The sequence below is a fragment of the Arachis hypogaea genome, chromosome 17, assembly GCF_003086295.3.
Source record: "Arachis hypogaea cultivar Tifrunner chromosome 17, arahy.Tifrunner.gnm2.J5K5, whole genome shotgun sequence".
Lineage (NCBI taxonomy): Eukaryota > Viridiplantae > Streptophyta > Magnoliopsida > Fabales > Fabaceae > Arachis > Arachis hypogaea.
This window is the reverse complement of record NC_092052.1, coordinates 7,448,037-7,470,674: the sequence shown is the minus strand read 5'-3', so window position 1 is coordinate 7,470,674 and position 22,638 is coordinate 7,448,037. Positions and strand designations below refer to the sequence as shown.

General features: G+C 31.4%; 1 protein-coding gene and 1 long non-coding RNA gene across 4 annotated transcripts; one reads left to right on the top strand and one right to left on the bottom strand.

Annotated features, from left to right (window-relative positions):
• Window positions 1-6,664: 6,664 nt before the first annotated feature.
• LOC112762441 (uncharacterized) lies at window positions 6,665-11,871 on the top strand. Its single transcript, XM_029294667.2, has 7 exons — window positions 6,665-7,269; window positions 7,344-7,493; window positions 7,924-8,061; window positions 8,656-8,805; window positions 10,179-10,391; window positions 10,546-10,940; window positions 11,201-11,871. The coding sequence occupies exons 1-7, from the start codon at window positions 6,705-6,707 to the stop codon at window positions 11,810-11,812; spliced, it is 2,223 nt and encodes a 740-aa protein (XP_029150500.2). The 5' UTR covers window positions 6,665-6,704; the 3' UTR covers window positions 11,813-11,871.
• Window positions 11,872-13,191: 1,320 nt separating this feature from the next.
• Window positions 13,192-16,657, bottom strand: LOC112765986 (uncharacterized). Of its 3 annotated transcripts, none has more exons than XR_011874893.1 (5): window positions 16,389-16,638; window positions 15,930-16,165; window positions 14,958-15,150; window positions 14,581-14,723; window positions 13,192-13,722 (listed from the first exon to the last, which is right to left on the bottom strand). It is a non-coding gene; the product is annotated as an uncharacterized lncRNA (long non-coding RNA). The 3 variants fall into 3 exon arrangements; XR_011874894.1 differs by having other exon boundaries at window positions 13,192-13,712; XR_003184010.3 differs by lacking the exon at window positions 13,192-13,722 and having other exon boundaries at window positions 14,290-14,723; window positions 16,389-16,657.
• Window positions 16,658-22,638: the final 5,981 nt, after the last annotated feature.

Below are 22,638 nucleotides of genomic sequence, written 5' to 3'. Positions count from 1 at the left end.
GGACCTGCAAATCCATTCAGAAAACGCATCACTCAACACAAACCACATCAATCTAAACAATTTCCAATATGTCACTAGTTTTGCGAGAAGAATAAAATATATTTCACACGTCATTATTGCTTACCGTAGCATCATCCTTTTTCTGAATAGCGTCTTCAGATTCTTTCCCCTAAAATCGATAAACGAGGACATATCACCAAACAAGAAACATATCGACCATTCAACACTAATAAAATACTTTCCCAACAAATAGAAAATACCTACTAAGTGACAACCCAAACTAAACTGGTATAAAAAAGTACTATTGATAATCAAAACCATAAAAAAAATTAAAAAAATTAAAAAAAAAACTCATAGCTGGAAACATCATCTCCACATGCTAAACTAAGAAATAATAAAATACAATTCATGCAATAAAGTGTATCCCTGCTAACTTTTGATAATACCTACTAATGGACAAATCGAATTTTTACTTTTTAAAAAATTACTATGTTTTTCTTGTAATAAATATATTAACCTACCATGAACAACACACATTAAGCAAATTAAACTGAAAAAAAAAAAAATATGAGTGAATGATACTTAAATGAACAAGACACATCTAAGGATTAGCTGGTGTACTCCCAAATAAAAAATATAGAGCCAAAAAAAATACAAATTTAATTTGCTAATATAAAGCTCATTTAACCATTTCTGAAACAGCAAATATCTAATAAAAAACACATCGATCTCAATGCATTGCTCAAAATATATAGTCATTCTCAACTGAATTTATTACTATGTGTATCACAAAAAAACTCAGTACAAGACACATTCAATCAATATGAAAAAGTCACATTAAGCAAATTAAGTTGAAAAAAAAAATACACAGACTATTGGTAAAAATAAACAAGAAATACTATGTACGCTTAAAATATACACTCATTCTCAACTTAACTATGTGGCTTGATGTATCACAAGAAAATTCATCAAAAGATACATTAACCTACCATGAACAACACACATTAAGCAAATTAAATTGAGAAAAAAAATAGGAGTGAATGATACTAAAATGAACAAGACACATGCAAGGATAAGTTGGTGTACTCCCAAATAAAAATTTTAGAGCCAAAAAATACAAATTCAATTTGCTAATATAAAGCTCGTTTAACCATTCCTAAAACCGCAAATATCTAGTAAAAAACACATGGATCTGAATGCATTGCTGAAAATAGATTGTCATTCTCAACTGAATTTATTGCCATGTGTATCACAAGAAAATTCACTACAAGAGACATTAAGTCTCTATGAAAAAGTCACATTAAGCAAATTAAGTTGAAAAAAAAAATCACAGAGTATTGCTAAAAATAAACAAGAAAGACTCTGTATGCTTAAAATATACACTCATTCTCATCTTAAATATATGGCTCAATGTATCACATGAAAATTCACCAAAAGACACATTAACCTATCATGAACAACACACATTAAGCAACTTAAACTGAAAAAAAAAATGAGTGAATGATCTAAAATGAACAAGACACATGCAAGGATAAGTTGTGTACTCCCAAATAAAAATTATAGAGCAAAAAAATACAAATTTAATTTCCTAATATAAAGCTCATTTAACCATTCCTAAAACTGCAAATATCTGATAAAAAACACATGGATCTCAATGCATTGCTCAAAATATATTGTCATTCTCAACTGAATTTATTGCTATGTATATCACAAGAAAACTCACTACAAGACACATTAAGTCACTATAAAAAAGTCGCATTAAGCAAATTAAGTAGAGAAAAAAATAGAAAAAATAAACAAGACACATCTGAATCCCTGTTAATAACTCATGATGTAAAACATTAAAAAAAGGTTGCTGGAAGGCCTAAGCAAAGACGCCACTAAAAGAAGAATTACCTGTTCTACATGTGGTGTGTCATCTTCACTCAAACACGGAACATTAACGTCGGTGAAAATAGAATTCTCCCTCACGTCATACGCACTGCCGGACAATGCTTCTTCAAAAATTGGTGTATCCATGGACATATTGTGATGCACTCGTCTTCAACACAGACACATACACCGGAAATCGGTGCTCCAGGAAGGGTCTGTGTCGCAAATAGAAAGGCTATTGCAGATTCTTATTGATGTTACTAAAATCAGGATGGAGATATTACCTGGTATAGTTCACGGCACAACGGTTTCACGAAACCACCATGCACGCACGTCGCATCTATCTTCCACGAGGCTGTTGTTGTATCTAATTGGAATCGGGGAGAGAGACGGTCACTGGCGGATTGGGCACGGCGGCGTCCCGGTGACTGAAAATTTTGGCCAATTGTACGAGAGAGACGTTCGGCGATGGTTTCTTAGAAAAGAGATTGCGTGAAAGGGTTGGGATATTGAGTTTCTCTGGTTTGAGATTAACCTGATCCACGTTTACCATTTCCTTACTTTTTCAAAATGTTTTTCATGGACCCCACATTAAACCTAATTTAGCCATTTAAATTTATTTTAATTTTTTTTTAATTTGTGTTGGTAATAGTTGGCAGACTTTCTCTTGGTAACGTATACTTTTTCTTTGAGTTAAGGTGCCACGTGCAAGTGACAAGGTTGAAAGTTTTTAGCTCCTTTCTATTGTATATGTGTATCCTAAATTATATTTTAATTCGCTGATTTTTTTTTTTTTTTCAGTTTTCTTTTTGGGGATGTGGGTTGATTGTTTGTCTCACAAATCATGTCGTGTATGTTTCATTAATGTACGAGTTTTTTACTACGGCCGATAGATTTAATTATGTTTTCATCAAACCAAAAGTAGTAATGTGTGTTTTTCTGTGTCATGGATTTGTTTTTTGTGGTTTGTGTGTGTAATTTTGTAATTTTTGTGTTTTTTCAAAATATATTCATTCATGTGTATCACTTAAATAATTTGTGTGAAAATTTTGACAAATATAATATAACAGAAATGTTTGGTAACAAAAAAAAATCAGCCAAAAACAGCCATAACTTGCCTTATTTAGCATTTATTAATTGTTGCGATAATTAATTAATGCTAAATAAGGCAAGTTCTGGCTATTTTTTTTGTTTACCTAGCATTACCCATAATATAAATACAATCATATAAAATTACAATTACATGTTAGAAAAAAATATGACCATAAAAACTTAGCTATAGTTAATTTTATATGAAGTTGATAGTTTGAGAGTAGTTAAATAATTTGACAGATTTGACTAAATTATTATTTAACGACTCTCATTTATCAACTTTACATGAAGTTAACTGTACCCGAATTTCTACCTTTATATATAACATACACTGTTAGAACAAAAATCTTTATAGAGACAATCAATTCGCATTGTCACCTTAGCAAAAATAATTAAAAAACATAAAATATTCAAGCAAAAATGATTAATTACATAGTTAAAACGACGCAAAAAAATTTTAAATAAATCTCACAAAAGATATATTATCATAAAATTACTTTTTTTAAAAATTTAAATTTGCATAATTTTTTTGAGTATGTTTTATTTTTATTTGTTTTATACTAAAATTCTTTCTTTTGGAATTACCAAGGATCGAATTCTAAACCTTTAGATTATAGAAACTCTGATATCATATTATGAAATTATTTATCTAAAAAATTTAAAATAACAAAAAGAGACATATAAATAACTATATCTCTAACATATTTCTTCACATAAAAATCTCTTTTTAAATTTATATATTTTTTATAGGCTTTTTTTTTTATTATTGGTCATATGCCATTTTTTTTTAGAATTACAAAAATTGAATCTAAATTTTCAGATCATAAAATTTTTTATATTATATCATAAAATTATTCCTTAAAATTTGAATTAATAGAAGGATGCACACAAATACCTATATCTCTCAATTATATAGACCATAATTAAAAAAAAAGTAAGAGCTAATATTAGAAACAAATTTTACAATCAGAAACGAGGGATAAAAAGATACGGAATAAATAACCATTTGTACCCATAACAGATAAAAACGCTGACATTTGTACTCATAATAGCTTGAAACTAAAGTTATACCCATGATAGATGCCTTCCGTGTGATAAAAGTGCCCTGACTTGGATCTGAGCTTAGTTCGTGGGAATCTGATCCTACGTGGCACTTCCTACCTTATCTTCAACCCCTCTCTCTTTCACTCACACTCTTCATACTCGAATTGACCCAGAGTCCCAGGACATAAACTTGGAAGAATCTAAGAGCCTCACCTCTTGGACAGAGTGAAGAAAGCCCATGGAACTCGAGACCTCTAAGCTGGTGGAGGTAACAACCCATTGTAATGCCATAGACATGGCTAAAGCTCTTGAATTCTATCTACCTTCTCGTTAGACCAATTCCTATACTTTTCTAGTTCTTATAATCCTTCGGAGTAAAAAATTCAAGGTAAAGAATTCAAAGAGACTTGCTTTTATCCAAAAATGGAAGTCCTGATTCTCAAAAAATCAACTAGTTCTACCAAAGTAATCTGTGATTGAAACAAAAATAAGAACCATATTCAGTATTTCACACAACTATTCTCATAAGAGAACTCATAAATGAGAGAATCCAAATTCAAAAACCAAAAACAGAATCTTTGCAATAAAGGGTATCAATATATAGTATTAGTTCACAGATAAAGCATGAGTTCTCTCATTCATTCCAGCACCATCGGCATCAATCTCTCCTCCTCCGACGCTGATGCCGTCAACCAGAGCCTCATCGAGGAGACTAATCGCATTCTCGCTGAGATCCGCTCTGACTCCGACCCCGACGACAACGACACCCCTTTCAGTCCCAACGCCACCGCCGTCTTCTCCTTAGGCCCCAAGATCTTCGATTGGGATCAACAACGCCAACAATGGCTCCAGCAAAACCCTGAATACCCTAATTTCGTGAGAGGTAAAGTTCGAATCTTGCTCCTCACTGGTTCACCTCCAAAATTCTGTGACAACCATCTTTGGATTCTCCATTCCGCCGTAAGAAAAACTCGGCGACAGCACCAAAAGATCAAACCTTTCCCAGTTCAAGTTTAATGAGGCGAGGGCAGCAGCGTTGTCATCACGCATTTTGCAACCATGACTGCGGAGAGCTCGGAAGGGATGCTGAGGATGGCAGAGTAACAAATCGTTCAGATAGAAATGTTGTGGGAGGGAAAGATAGAGCGCGCATGGATGGCTTGGCACTGAGTGTAGACGTAAGGGTGGGTTTTTGTTGCAGTTTTGTGGAGGAAAGAGCCGTTGGAGTGCGGAAGAGGAAGGGGAGGTGAAGAAGGTGAGGATGAAGGAAGAGTGGTTGGAAAGCATGAGAGTGAGGAGGGTATCCTTGATGGAGTCAGAGGTGGTGGAGAGGGAGAAGAGGATGGCTTCGTCGGCGTGAAGGGCGGAGTGGATGGTGAGGGAGCGAGTGTTGAGGAAGAAGGGGCCAGAGTGGGGTTTGGAGAGAGAGAGAGTGAGTGAGAGAGAGAGGGGTTGAAGATAAGGTAAAGAGTACCACGTAAGATCGGATTCCCACGAACCAAGTTCAGATCTAAGTCAGGACACTTTTGTCATACGGAAGGTATCTATCATGGGTATAACTTTAGTTTCAGGCTATCATAAATACAAATGTCAGCATTTTTATCTGTCATGAATACAAATGGTCATTTATTCAAAAGATAAGCTTGTGCTCCCTAAAAATAGCTTGGCTATAACAACACGGGTGAATAATTCTTTCCTTCAATAGTATTATGGCCCGTACTACACTGTGCTTCCTTTTTATTTCTTTTGATTCTAACAATTAAAGGTAAAAAAAAGAGAAAGGCAAACAAAGAAAGAAAAGGGTGGGGCCGGTGGGGTGGGGGTTAAAGAAGAGTGTTGCTCCACCTGAAACACGATGATATAATTATTAGGTAAGTTTTTTTCTTTTTTAAAATTTGACAAAAATTTTAAAAATATTCTTAAATTTTATTATTTTAATTTTGTTCAAAAATTTTTTGATTTGCATTAAATATATTATTGATGGCTAAATTTTCAAAAAATTTAAGATTAATCTAATAATAATGTATAAAAATTATTCTTGATTTACTTGTGTTGATACGTTGTTCTTGTGAAATTGTTGTTGAATCGGTCTTAAAATTTTTGAAAAATTAGCCGTCAAAGATATTTTTGATGCAAATCGAAAATTTTTGAGACAAAATTGAAACAAAATAAAATTTAAGGATATTTTAAAAACTTTTATCAAACTTTAGGGACAAAAAGTATACTTTACCCTAATTATTAAGTATGGTAAGTCTAATTTTAATAAGAGAAAGAAGTTTCAGAAAATTGATGCAATTTGTGTTTTTGTTTTATAATTTATACTTTGTTATTATATCTTAGAGGTTAAAAGTGATGGCTATATATTAATTATAGAAGAAGAAAGGAAATTAAGGTGTTACCTAAAATTTTGATTTATATATTATGTTAATTAGTTTAATTAAATATGTTAAATTAGTTAATAATTATTAGCTAATCATCTTCTATATAAAGATATTCTCATTTGAGTATTTATGAGAGTGTTGATGACATGAAGGAGCTTCCCTCAAAAGTTATAATAATATATTATTCTTCCCTTGTGATCTAAATAAAGCTAAAAGCATTAGATTCGAGGAATACAAATAATATACATAAGATGCGAACTATACTAAGTATAACATAAGTCCCAAAGCCTTAGAATTTGCAATATTTGGCGAAAAATGTCGTCCCCTATGATGACTTCATCACCAAACAAATCCATAATAAGCAAAGAAATATCCGAAGAAGTTGAGACAGAAGATGAATTGGGTAAAAAGCTAGCGCATTACACATTAGAAGGCAATTGGGATGAAGTAAGGAAGATCTACCGGTCAAAGCCAAAGGCACACACTATAACGGTTAACAGTTCTAAGGACACGGCATTGCACGTGGCCGTGGATTTGGACGAAGAAGAAGTTGTTAAAGATCTTGTGAATTACATCGTGGAGCATAACACGGGTGCTCTGGAGATAGGGAATGAGCACGGCGACACGCCTCTCCATGTGGCGGCGTCAAGGGGGTTTGCGAAACTCTGCAAGTGCATCATGGCGGAGAGGATAGAATTGAGGACATTGAAGAACAAGAAAGGGGAGACACCATTGTTTTTTGCTGCTCTTAATTGGCACAAGGAAGCCTTCGCTTACCTCCATCACACCCATGAAAGCCTCCCCATCACTTTTCCGGAGCTTGTCCGCGACCATGACGGAGATACCATTCTCCACTGTGCTATTAGGAGGGAGCATTTTGGTAAGCCACCTTCAATTCATTGCTTAATTATTATAGTAACTAATTTGTTCATATATATTCTTATGGTGGAACAGATTTAGCGGTGATAATACTGCATTATTTTGGTGAACTTGCTACCCTCAGCAACAACAAAGGGCTCACCCCTCTCAAAGTCCTTGCTACTAGGCCATTGGCCTTCCCAAGTGGAATCAAATTTTCATGGTGGAAGTTAATCCTTTACCACTGTGAGTTATTATTAATGTTGCAAGTGTGAAGAGTGTAGAAATTTAGTCTCATATCAAAGAAAGTAAGGAAGAGTGAGAAGTTTATAAAATGAAAAATCTATTAATTTATTATCTTAAGATTTTGAATTAGATGTAATGTCTTCTCATATTATATTATTATATGCTATGATTTATTAATGTTCCATTTATTTAACTTTTGTGTAGTATGGACATACTAAGTGATCACTTATAGAATTGCAAATATTTGGGTGTTCACATTCAGCTCTTAATAATCTTCTTTTTTTTTTCATAATATTTTTATTTTTTATTTTTGTTTACAATATATATTTATTTATTTACTCTTTTTCAAATGAAGTTCAAATTAAATATCATTTATTTTTTTTAAAATGATTGATTTCATCTACTAATTCTTTTTTTCATTTTTTTAAAGGTATACTTGTAGAACCATTGGATGCCGAAAGTAAAATGAAAAAGTATTTGGAAAGGATGAACAAAACTGAACCCAAAGAATTGCTTCCAGAGAATTACACCACATTATACGAATCCTCAAAATCACTAATTTCTGTTGGTATGTGAATACATTTTCATTATATCCCTTCTTTTCCTCTCTCGTATCTACTTGAACCAATTCAATATATGAGACATGCTTCGCCGGTGGGATGTGACTGATTTTTCGTATATAACATATCCTAATTACTTAATACGGTGACAAACATTTAGCTTACGTTTGTTTATGGATAGGATATTCAGATACAAATGATGTTTTACGGATGATATATGAATAATTGAATATAGATATTATTTTTAAAGATATTGACTTAATATATTTTATATTTATTCTGACCGAAAAGACACAACGATATTAACAAAAAATATATACTTTTTATTTTTTTATTATTTTTATTAATTTTTATAAATATATTTTTTATTAATATATTTTTTTATAAATTTTTTAAATGAACAAAAATAAAAATAAATTAAACTTTTATAATTTATTTTAACTCAACATTAAATAAAATATAAAAACATTAATTTTTATATTTTTATTTTTTGTATCTTATTTTTAAAATACTATCTTATCATATTCTCATGATCAAATATATAGCCTTAGAGATAATAGAATTATGTTGCAATGCAAACACATGCTTGTGTTTATGTGCAGGCAAATTGTTTTTTACTTGGGGAAGTGATGACAAGGTCGATGAAGAAAACCCCTCAGAAAAATATGATGGATTCTTTCCACCAAACTATGCTGTAATTTGCCAATCTATCAAAACTGCATACGTGTCTTCTGTTGGTGTTTCTGGACAAGGTATATATTATTGCTTGTTAACTCTTTAAATAGTGATGGATTAACAAAATTTGAACACACCATCAACACTTACATATAAGCATAACAAAAAGAATGTTATGGATTAAAGTAAGACAAAAACAAGAAAAAAAATATTAATCACTTAGAATTATTTATTTCAACTTAAAGTGTTGCGATTCCTAGCTACTCGTTTTCTTGATTTCTTCGTCATTCTCGTAGCTAGGCTTGGTGGTTGGAGATGTTGACGATGATTATAGAACACTATGATTACATTGAAATGATTATTATTATTATTATTAAGCATAACAAAAAGAATGTTATGGATATAACTCTCAAGGGATTAGAGTAAAAAAAATTGACTAATATTGATTTAAAAGACAAAAATAAGATAAAAAAATATTAGTCACTTAGAATTATTTATTTAGATCTTCTAATTTAAAGTGTTAGTATAAGTAAGGGCGAAAATAAGCTAGATCAAATTTTGTTTTTAACAGATAAAATCTATCATATAAATATAGTTAATTAATTTAGGTTTAATTTGTAGTCCGTTATAAACTTTTTTTTAAGTATTAAATTTTGTTTGTTATTCAGTTTGATTTAACTTGAAACTTATTAAAAGACTTGACAATTTTTTATAAAAATAAAAAAATTTAAAAATATTATTTAAAAAATATTTTTAATAAAAATATTTATATATAATATATCATATTTAATATTTATAAGAATTTTAAATTTTTTAAATATTTAATTATTTTATTAATAATAAAAAATTATTTATATATGTAATTATGTTTTAATTGATTCAAATAAATTTGTCAAATCAATAAAATTAATTAATGAGTTCAAATCTGATTTATTAGGTGAAAATTCAGATAAAGTCGACCACACGTGAAGTTGATATTTGAGAGTCACTGGATAAAAATTTAGTCAAATCAGTCAAATCATCTAATAGCTCTCAGGTATCAACTTCACGTAAAATCGACTTCACCTGAGTTTCCACTAATTTATTAATATATTAAAATTTTTAAAAAGTAAAACTTTTAAAAAAATAAAATTTTGTGCCTATTTTATAACAGATTTAGTTAAATAAAAAAATAAACGGCAGGTTTATGACAAACCACTTAGCCTATTTTCATCCCCAGGTATATAAGTGTGTGAGTTTTTATAACCAAAGATAAAAAAAAACTTTATAATAAAGTGTTAAAAAGACTATTGCACGAGGGAATAAGAGAGAGACCCATTCACACTGTCTGCATTATTCTTACCGAAAGGAAGAGCTGTATTATTCACACTATGATTACATTGAAATGATTATTATTATTATTATTATTAAGATATATTGGTTCAAATAATTATTGCATATGGTTGTTAAGTGTTAAATAAGGTAAGAAAGACAAAGAAGAATCACCAATGGAGTAATCAACTGTTGAAGACACTCATGAAAAACGCTTCTGAGGCATTCACTGGAACTGGCGGTAAACCCTCTGATGATTGGAAAGGTGACTTCGACGAAATAAATGATGCTTTAAATCAACGACAGAACCCGCCAAATGATGCTTTAAATCAACGACAGAACCCGCCGGAAGGTATCTGCGTACTATTGTGGACTAGTATATATTTTAGTTAGAGGATAAATTAAAAGAAATGATTTAATAATTACATAAATATTTATTTGAGCCTTGAAGCCCTTGATCATCTATATATATAAAATAATGATTTAGTGTGATATATAATTGATAGCCCATGAACATCATGATGACGACGACAAGGAGGAACACGAAGATGACGACGACGAGGAGAAAATGACACCGTTCTTAGTGGCAGCAAAGTACGGCATAGTTGAATTGGTGGAAGAGATTCAATCGAGGATACCAAGTGCCATCTACAACACCAACTTAAAGAAGCGAAACGTGTTGCTGGTGGCAGTGATAAATAAGCAACCCCTTGTTATTGAGAAATTGAAGAACATACTATCGACTTCGAAACCAAAAGTTTGGGAGAACATGGTGCTGGCAACAGATTATAAGGAGAACACAATGTTGCACTTGGCAGCAAAACAGTCTCTTGGCAAGGACAAGCCTTGGGGCATAGCTGGCTCTGCTTTGCAAATGATGTGGGAAATCAAGTGGTTTAAGGTATATCATTAGAAGCATATTCTGCATACATACATGATTTTAGATATAAAGATTAAAAATTTGATTAAAGAGTCAATTTTTTTTTAATTAATATTAATTAACATTTTAAAATTATCTATTTTATCTCAAACTATAAATCCTAGAAAGTTAGAATTAAGAAAGAAAATTGAGTGCTAATTAAAAGTAGATTCCAAACTTATTCAGAGATTATTTCTGTATTTTAGAACAAGTAACACAATCTATTACCTTGTTGCATGCAGTATATTAATGAGATTGTGCCGGAACACTTTTACTTCAGAAATAACATTGAAAAAAAAACCGCCGGAGAGATCTTTGCCGAAGACCACAAAGATCTCATCAAAGATAGCAGCGAGTGGCTGAAGGACACATCGGAATCTTTCTCATTGGTGGCAGCGCTCATTGCCGGTGTGTCCTTCGCTACAAGCAGCTCAGTGCCAGGAGGCAACGGCGACAACGGCCAGGCACCACTAGCCGGTCGACCGGCATTCGATACATTTGCCATCGCCTCCCTCATTGGACTTTGCTTCTCCGTGACGGGACTGATAATGTTCCTGGCCATCCTGACATCTCGGAAAGAAGCCAGCGATTTTCGTCGGAGTTTGCCGTGGAAACTTCTTGTAGGGTTGAGCTCACTCTTTGTGTCTATCATAGCAATGTTTGTTGCATTTTACTCCGGCCATTACTTTCTCATCCAACACAAGTACAGGACATTGTTGTTTCCTCTCTATACAGCCACTTCTTTTCCGGTGGCTTTCTTTGCCGTGGCGCAGTTTCCACTCTATGTTGATCTTTTGATAGCCATAGTCAAGAACGTGCCACGGCCAAATTATAAAAATAGTAATATGTTATAACTCTGGTATTATATTAAAAAGAGTAAATTGTCGTTTTTTTTTCCAAAGTTTTGGCTAAATCCTATGTGTCTCTAATGTTTAAATCATCTTATTTGTATTTTTAACGTTTATATAAATGATTTAATGTTATTCTACTATTAATTATACTAACAAATCAGATTATATTTTTCAATTATTTTCACTTGGATGTATTCATTTTCAATTAGGTCTCACTTGGATGTGTTTGATTTTAATATTATACCCACTATTTATGTTTAGATTCAATTATGTCCCTAGAAAAGTAAATTATGTAAATGTTATAGAAATTAGTTTCAATATTTGATGAGCTATTTTTCGGAGTAGATTATCGATTCTATCCCAAACATGTGTATTCTAACTTCAAGAAGAGATTTTTAAAACTCAAACTAAAGCGCTCATGATGTGTAATTGACGGCAGGATAATATTGAATCACTTTTACAAACGTTAGGAATACAAATAGTACGATTTAAACGTTAGGGACACAAATAGAATTTACCCCAAACATTGGGAACAAAAACAATACTTTACTCTATTAAAAATATTATTTATATACTAAAATCAATTACTAATATATTTAAGTAAAAAAAATTAAATTAATTTTTAATATATATTTATATTTTAATATATATTTTATATTAATAATTAATTTTAATTATTAATTTTAGTGTACACATAATATAATCCATACTAAATATTTGGATACTATTCCATTATTCCTATCATTTGTGGTTTGTACTTTCTACATATATGTTGGTTGTTTCTCAGTTAATAAACTAAATTAAAGTATGGTATATGTTTTATTAATGTATGATTTAAGCTTTAATTGAGGCATAACATTCTCTCTGTTATATTCGCACTACTACATAATTGACTTTTACTAACATTTAAAAAATGTTACAAAATCATATTAAAATGTTACCTATGTATATTAGTAACATTTTAACAAATGTTAAATATACTCTATGTTACTAAAGAGTTTTACTAACATTTTTCTAAAAATTTAATAATATTTAGTAAAAATGTTACAATAGACCTTTCTTAGTAATACTTAAAGAAATGTTACAATAGATATATTTTGTAATACTTAGAAAAATGTTACCATAGATATTTTTTGTAACACTTAAAAAATGTTACAATAAATATTTTATGTAACATTTAAAAAAATATTACCATAGATATTTTTTGTAACACTTCAAAAAATATTACCATAGATATTTTTTATAACACTTAAAAAATGTTACAAAAGATCTTAGTAACATTTTTTTAGTTATATTATACTATTTAATATTTTATATTATACACAATATAAATATACTAAAATTAATTATTACAACATGAAATATTTCATTAAATTCACAAATTCACAAAATGAAATTTTTATAGCCTCTTTCATTAATCAATAATCATTGTACAAATTTGCTTCATGATGCAAATAAAATGATAAACGAAAAAAAAAAATCTTGAACTCTATATATATTCACTGTATCTTGAACTCTGTAACACATTGGACAATAAAATAATCTTAACCCTGCACAAGAATAATTTGAACATACATATAATTTCTTCTCTTGTCCACTTGAAATTTTAAGGTTCACCAGCTGTACAATGTACTACTATAGAAAAATTACTATAATAGCCATATGCAGAAGCCACCGTTTCATATGGTGTTATAAATTAAACAAATTATTTCTTCAGTGCAATAAATCAGTAATTCAGATGTCAAAAGGTACACTTGTTACGTCCCATCTAAATCTAAGTTATCAAGGGGGGAGATAACAGTATAAAAGGCTACTTACTTATAGATACTACTTTTAGAACTAGAAGGTCGAAAATGCAGTCACCTGTGCTATCCAATTCCTTGATAAGACAACATTCACAAATCTAGAGCCAGCTACAGAGCATGATTTCGCCATATCAGAAGGGGGAATATTCAATATAACGCAGTGACAAACAACTTGATGTGCACTCATGCAACGTAAAATAAACCGATGTACATCACTTATGTAATAATCAAAAATTTTCCCGCAGGATTAGAATGTGAGTTCCAATCAGCCACTTATACAGCGAACCATAAATTAAAGTTTATTATAATTGATGAGGAGTTGCTACAATTATACAAGGTACAAATATTTTTTGCTCACACATTAATCTGAGCTAGTGGATGAAATTGAGAAACGTATATTAATACACATCATGATCAAGCCAACAAGACACCAGAATTCATATAGCACCAAAACTTGGAATTGGTATCTCTGCTTGGAATTTATTTGATAATTTCAATTCTCAATATCAAAAACTAAAAACAAAATTCTAAACCTAGCATACACTGATCATTACTAGTCAGTTACAAATGTTAATGACTTGCTTGTATTTGATTGAAACCATATATCTTTCCTCAATTAATTGTTACTTAAAGTCTGTAACAAGTTTAGATATGGAAATAATGAACTATAAGATTGGCCATCAACCAGTAAATCTTCAATTTTATTTTATTTTTTATAGATATATACTCTTCTTTATTAAAAAAAAGATTAGGTCTAAGTTTGATTCTCACTAAACACACTCCTTGGAGATTGAAGAGCCTTAATTCTAACTAGGCTCCGAATTGGATTAATTGGTCACTGTGGGTGTTGCCAACCGAAAAAGGACTACATTTTCTGCCCTTTCAATGATTAATCAAATGTGAAACATCCTACTGTAAGTACACAGAGTAAAGACAATGTTGATCAAATATGAAACTACTACTTACCACATCAACTACTGACATACTTTTCAAACTGCAGATAGCTTGTGCTCCAAGATCAAGAAGTATAGGATATGCCCCTATAAACTAGAAACTCTCTGTAGAATCAGCATCTAAATAAACAATAGCATCTTCACATGCTCTGATATCTGAAAATAAACACGTATTGCAAGACAAAGCCAAAGTCATGGGTGTAGCCCAAGATGCATAGATGTAATTATATTGGTGCACACTAGGTCCATGTACCGATCATTTTATTTCATGCTAACAAAAAGGAAAAGTCAGAGTCTTATTCATAAATCAATAATTCATATGAGAATTCAAAAGAAAATAAACACTGGTGAAGCAGGAAGAAGTAAAAGAAACTTCACATCATGTTATACCTGCCCAACAGTAGTAGGACCCCTAAACTCTGTCTGCTTTAGCATATCCAATATCGTATGAAGGAAATTCACGCCGAAGATGCCTTGCTATAAATACACAAAAGAGGAAAACTGGACCAATAATCAGTAATAAGGTGACAAGCAGAGATCTAGCATCAGGTCCAAATATCAACCTTCCTCCACAAAAGAATTTCTGCATAAACATAAGAGAGACGTTTGAAGTGAAACTCAATAGAAGTGAAAATATCATAAACTAGCCAAAAGCACAAAAGAAATTAGGAAGATGCCACATCATTCAAGTGGCTGCCATCAACAATTACAACAAAAAAAATTAAAAATAATAAAATAAACAATAAAAATCAAGAGGAGCTTCAAAATTGTATTATTTTTCGGTTTGATTCATTTTCTCACTAGGGCCTCAATCAGTCTACTTGTCCACAATTGCAACTAGCTTTTGTCATACAAGATATATCAGCTACTTGTCACATTAAGCAAGGATAACTTCTGGTGACTAAAGATAGTGTGAGGGACAAAATATAAAAGACAAGTGTATTGAATTTAAAGGACAGCGACCTCTCAATAAAATGTAGCAACTGGTCCCGGCCTATTGACCTAGTCCTGCGGCTTCTACTACTAGGCTCCAGCAAAATCCCCAGTTTGGTTGCCCCAAAGGATTTTTGGGTCAGATCACATTGCAAACTAAGCCCAAAATCAACATAAGCTACTCTATATAATTAGCATCTAATTCTTCATCCTTGCTACAAATCAGCAACATTGAAAGAAATAAATATATAATCTAATCTAAGGTACGAGCGTAAAAAGAGCAACATATGAGCTTGTGAATTAGTAGTTCAAACTTACTTTATTTTAAACTTTTGGCATTTATTTTTGTTCTGCATGCTTGAGCAGAAAAGAAGGAGACTAAGTAATTATAGATAGTTAATTAATAGTTTTAATTAATTAATTAATTACCTGGTGCTTGCATATTCATAAAGCTTGCCAGTGCTAGAGAACACAATCAATCCACTTCACATTAGAGAGAATGGATAATTCTTTAGCTTTCTTCACCTATCCATTCCTTCTTTTCGAAAATGTTACTTGCCAGCTCGTTGAATTGTCGATCCTTCAAATTGCAATCTTTTCTCGCCCCATCGCAATCAATTTTAGGGTTCCTACCTTCTCAAATTAAACATCTCTTATGAGTTGACCTGCTAGATCACGAATCAACAAATTCATTAAGATCAATTAGCTATTCAACTGTCACGGAGCTAATTGGATTAAAACTTCTACAGATTTAAAGAGGGAATTAGTTCATTTTTACTAAACTCCGACTCTTTCGATTTGAAGAGATCAGATTTGAAGAATTAGCTATAACTATGAAAATCAAACCCTAGGAATTTAAAGAGAATCACCTAAGCTTTCAAATCTTACCTTATTGGAATGAGATTGAGTGTGTGATTGAATCATGCATGAGATCAACGAGGCAGAGAGAGAGATCGAGAGGAGGCAAAACCAAAAATTGAGGAGGCAGAACAAGATCGAGAGATTCGGAGATCTGAGAGATTGAGGAGGCAGAGCGAGATTGAAAAATCCAGAGCACTGAGAATGAAAGTGAGAGTGAGAGTGAGAGTGATGGTGGATTCGATTTCAGAGCAATAAGAATTTTTTTATCGACGAGATTAGGAATAGGTAACAGTTTTTGTAAACTTTTTATAAAAATTAAATATATTTAGTAACACTTTATTACAAATGTTACTTAATATTTAATTTTATAAAATTACTAACATTTTAATAAATGTTAAAAGATAAATGTTACTAAATGTGTGAAATGTAGTAGTGTCGTTACAAGTCCCATATTTTTTTAAAATATATTTTTTGGATAATTTATAAATATGAGATATCTCTTACTTCTCAAACTAATTTTTAGAATTAAATTAAATTAATAAAATCTCAATTATAATATGATATCAAAAGTTCAGAACATATCCGATCTAATATGATATCAAAAATAAACCTATTTAATCTCATTTATAATAATATCAAAGCAATTATGAACCAACAACACCATGCAAAAATCCAAGATTTGGGACCAAGAATTAGAGGGTGAAAAAGAGATGTATGTGTTATGTGGAACTCATCTGACTTGTTCTTAATTAACAACATGTTGCTTTTGAGCATCTAAGGAATCTTGGTATCTGAGCTATATATATATATATTCATCATGCATGGTTGAGTAACAATGATGAAGATGAAGGCGATTAGAGGAGAGATGATATGATATGAGAGAAATTGAATTTCTCATTCTTTTTAAGGTTTTCTTGTATTCAGAGAAAGGTGCAGTGCATATAAGTTCTATTTATATGGCAAGCTGATACCAATTCTGTTAATTAGCCTAATCACAAAACTATGTAATCCTTACTGAATTGTAATCACTACTCTAATTGTTACAACTGAATTTCCTTATCAAGTAACTTCTTGTTTTAATTTGACCCAAGTTCATCTACTTCTGTAGACATACAGTAGTGCCTTTACTGTCATATACCTCAACAAAGCATTTTTATTTTATCAAACTCATACTGTATTTGGTTGCTTGCTTTTTCCTGCTGAACCTGTTATTTTACAAATTTATATTATTCTGTCCTGTATATAATAGTTGTTTTCAAATTTAAGATACATATGTTTATTATGTATTTACCATATTATCAATTTGATAAAATCTTAAAAAAAGGGAAGTTTGGTGCACATATACAAGTATTCCGCAGTATTAATTAATATATTAGGTTTGAATAATATGAGACCTGAAAATCATACAATAATAACTAATCGTTGCTTAAAATTAACTCTTCTAGTTTTTTTTTTAATATTGTTAGTTTTATAAAAAATATATAAATATTAGTTTATCAGTTAGTTTTTTAATTTTAATATTTTCTGTAGACTTCAATATTATAATGGAAGAAATCTCTTTATTAACAGGGGCTGATTTTTCATTGACATACTAGACAAATTCACTACAACATTTAGCCATTCAAAATTCTTTAAAGTAGATAAATAGAAGAATTGAAATTAATACATAATACAAAATTTACTATTCTAAACAATATAAAATTTTTATTTTCTTATTACAATATTAATATACTTAACCTACTAATTCTATTTTCTTTTGCATTATTTTATCTCATTGAAGAATGAGATTATAAATTGTGTTGCAATATGAACTCACTACAACAAATAAGGGTTTTCGCAACGGTCGAAAACCATTGCCATAGATCAGAAAACCGTTCCTAAAACTTTAGGCAACGCTTTGGCAACGGTTTTTGACCTGTGGTATATGCGGCCGTTACCAATGCTCAAAGGCAACGATTTTTTACCTAAGGCAACGGCAACCAAAAAACCGTTGCCATAGTTAATGGCATAGACAACGGTTTTGACGACAATTTTTAAGGAACGATTTAGAACCGTTACTGGATAGGCAACGGTTTAAAACCGTTCTCTTTCATGACGTAACAGTTTAAAACTATAACTGGATAGGCAACGGTTTTAAGCTGTTGTAGTTTTGTTATTCACAAAGATAACAGTTTAAAAGCGTTGCCTTTGGTGTTATTTTTCTTTTTGGAACGATTTTAATACCATTGTCATTTTATAGCTGCTTTTGACAACAGTTTTAATACCATTGCCTTTTGTGACTTTTTACAACAGTTTTTTTAATTATATAATTCTTTATTTACAATAATTTTTTCATGTTGCATTGTAATTAGTTCTAATTATTTTTAAAGTTCGTATCAATAAATAACCTTAACTATTTGAATCAAATTACTAACAAAAACTAATTGAATATTTACCATAAAAAAAATAAACAATTATATACTTAGTGAACAAAAAAAATTCCAAATGCAGTATAGTGTTATCAGTGTCGGTTACAAATAAGTCCAGATATTTTTTGATTACTCCAGGAAGATAAACTTCAGAAACCCCAACCCTAAAAAGGAATTCAATTTTCTTCTAAAGAGTTTTATCAATACTGGCAGCAAAAATTTTTTACTGTTGAAGACATCAAAATGATCAAGCAACCATAGTCATATGGAACTGATTGCTGAAGATCTCCACATAATCTTATATAACCATAAAGATCCTAAAGAAACAATTACATAAAATTAAAAGATGGTAAGTACTAATTACAATATTAATGAGTTGATTATACAATGATTCTTGAAGAATAAAATTAAATTTAATTTTATAATTAGTTTTTGAAAAAGTTCTTACAATATTCTCTTGAATTAATCTTACCACCAGCAACTTGTAAAAGCCTAAAAGATCAGATATTGATTAACTTGATGTCTAAAATTTATACTTAAAACACTGCAATAGCACATCATACTAGAATATATGCTAACTAGAGATTTTTGACACCATTGATATGGTTATGATTTAATATTCTAAAAAATAATATTTAACTTGTAAAATACAATGCAACAAGTTTATTTCAGTTTAGCATCTTACTCAATTGAAATTGTTTGATCTCACTGTAGAGTTTGTTGTTATGTACATAAGAAAACACCAACGTTAACTAAAGTCCTTTTTAATTTGAGTAATATTTTTGTAATATTTTCATTTAGCAAAAAGTATATTACTTATTAGGGGTGTCCATGGATCGGATCATATCCGCAGATCCGCGGTAAATATCCGCATCCGATCCGAAAATTGCGGATACGATCCGATCCGCAAATTGATCGGATCGGATCGGATCGGATCGCAGATATCTGCTCTACATCCGCGTATCCGATCCGCGGATCCGGAGATCCGCACTATAATAATTAATAAATAAATAAATATATATGTTTGGTATTATATTTACTTGTTTGAATGTTTTAAATAGTAATTATTATTCATATATTGTATTATTTTATTTTTGTTATTTAGAGATAGTTTGATTAAAAATATTTTAGGAATAAATAAGTTTAAAAATATGAAAGAAATATTTTTATCGAATTCTTTTACATAGAAATATGATTAAAAAGAGAAAGTTTAATTATGCGGATATATCCGATATCCGATCCGATCCAATGGAAATTGTGCGGATCGAATCGAATTTTCGGCCATATCCGATCCGATCCGATCTGCGGACACCCCTATTACTTATGCAATGCAAGCATGTTTATAAGTAATAACATACTATAAAAGTCTAGCACCATTCCCCACAATCTCAAAGGACAGGAGTGGCATATTCAATTCAAGCATATAGATTCACTATGATTTCTACTAACTTAATATAAAAGTCTAGCACCATCCCCCCGCAATCTCAAACGATAGCTACTGTGTATACCTAATTCTAAAATAGAACTAATTAAAATAATAACACTTCCAAAACAATTTTTTAAAGATAAAGATAAGTGTTAAAATAACCAACAACAAAATTATTACCAAAGATCAGTTTAGATAAGCAGGATGCTAGAGTTCAGTTTTGACGGTTGAATCTGAGCAGTCAGGTACTGACTCAAGCTCAGGAACTTTCTCTGGACGTTCTCACAAAGGGAGTAAAGACCGCTGCTTTGACTTGCCTGATCAAAATACCAAGCAAAAATAAAATAATCAGCATTTCAACGTAACTACCAAGATACCAAGCGCTTGAACCTTAATAAAAGTATAATAATAGTAACAATACAAATTTTTTGGCATGTGAATTTCTATCACTTAGGAAATTATTAGTATAACCATGGCTTATCTTAAGAATGTAGATCCTAAATTGAGTTTTATACTTCTAAAAGACTCTTAAAAGAGTTTTCCTCGTTGCCATAAATGAGGGGCTTAACTTAGTAATAAAGCAATACTAAACTAAAATTAAAAAGGGATTAGTTTATCTTAGAAAATTTCTGAACATTACTTCATTTAGCTTTAGCTCTTTTGTAACTTATGAATTCAACTAATTAAATTGTCTCTAAGTACTAAAGCTAAAATCTTGATCAATAACTAAATTTTTATATTTTTATAAAAATTCGGACATAACCTCTCCTAAAAGTGGACTTAACCACCCTTAAGGGTCCCTTTATCTTCAACAATCCACCAATCTTCTTTTTAACAATTACCAACAACTTTTCCAAAATCAACTTATCATATTTTAATTTAACAAATAATTTCAAATCCATCACCATTCATAGCCACAAACTAAACAAATTCTCATTACAATCAGCTAACAATCAGAATTTCAACATTCCCAAAAAATAAGTAAATCAATCACATATTCATCAAATTCAGTCACTTTCACCATCACAAACCCAACTCAAACTCATCATTTAGTCATTCTAGACAATCATAACTTATTTGCAATTATTCGATAAACTTTATTGGCATTCATGATTTAAAATCTTTAGTTTGGAAACGAATCCCCTACCTCAACGTGTCGAAATCCATAGAAATTAAGCCTGACCCTTCATCCTAACTCCCAGCAGCAACAGCAACAGTCTTGAACCGAACAAATAGCAGCGGCATTAGCCACACTGACAACTTCCTGCAGCAACAACACCATCAAACACAGCTTCATAGTTACAGTGGTTCAACGCTGAAACGTTAACACCCAAAACCCTTAACAAGCATATAACACAACAATAACGATAAAGGTTTTGGATCAGGAACTCACTGCAGCTATGAAAAAACAGAACGATGGAGCAGTAGCAGCCCGGTAGTGGCGTAACCAATGGAGAGCAAGCTGGCAGAGGCTCCGGCATTGACGGCCAGCGAGGACAACACCGTTTTCTGGTAGCAGAGATCCTGGCAAGCTTGCAGAAACGAGACGCAGAGGTGAAGCTGGGTCAGCCTCCTCTTCGGACCTCCCGCACCAGCGTCGGCGAAGAATGGCTCCACCAGCGGCGTATGGTTTGACGGCAAACGGCCCACATTGACAGCGGCAAGAGAAACACCCACCGACGCGTCCTTCGGCTCCTCGTTCGTCTTTCTCTGGGCTTCCTCCACTGCAACGGCCACACTACCCGCGACGGCAGCGCTACCCACAACGAGCCCTTGCAGCGACAGCGGCGAACTGGTGGCGGCGGAAGCACGACGGCGACGAGGCATCATCTCCCTCTCGCATCGCTCTGTCTCTCTCTCTTTCTCTTTTCCTCGCGTCGCTCTCTCTTATGATCGGTCTCCCTCTCTTCCTTGCGAGCAGTGACAACGATGGTGGCTCCAAGCTTTGCCGGTGCTGTCCCCTCCTCCATTCCCTTCTTCTTGCACTCTTCACCTCCCTCACTTTGTTCAGTGTGCGTGTGTCTAGGGATAGCAATTAGGACAAATAATTAGGGATTATAGGGTAAGGAATTTTATAAAAAGATAAAGGTAAAGATAGTACCAAGATTTTAACAAAATTATAAAGTAGAATAATAATTTATAATTAAATTTATTATAATAAAATTATTTTAGGAATATATAAAAATATTTATTGCTTAATTTATAAATTAAGCTTAAGTAATTATTTTTATTTAAAATTACAAATAATTTAATAAAGATTGATATTTTGTTTTGAAGAAAGATTGTTAAATTTTTTTGAGGTGTTAAAAATATATTAGGTTAAATTTTAGAATGAAAATGAAATAAAAATATATAATATTTGTTATAAATTTATTTTAAATTTATTTCTTTTATAAATAATATTGGGTTATATGTTTATAACAATAATTTTTAAGTGTTCTAT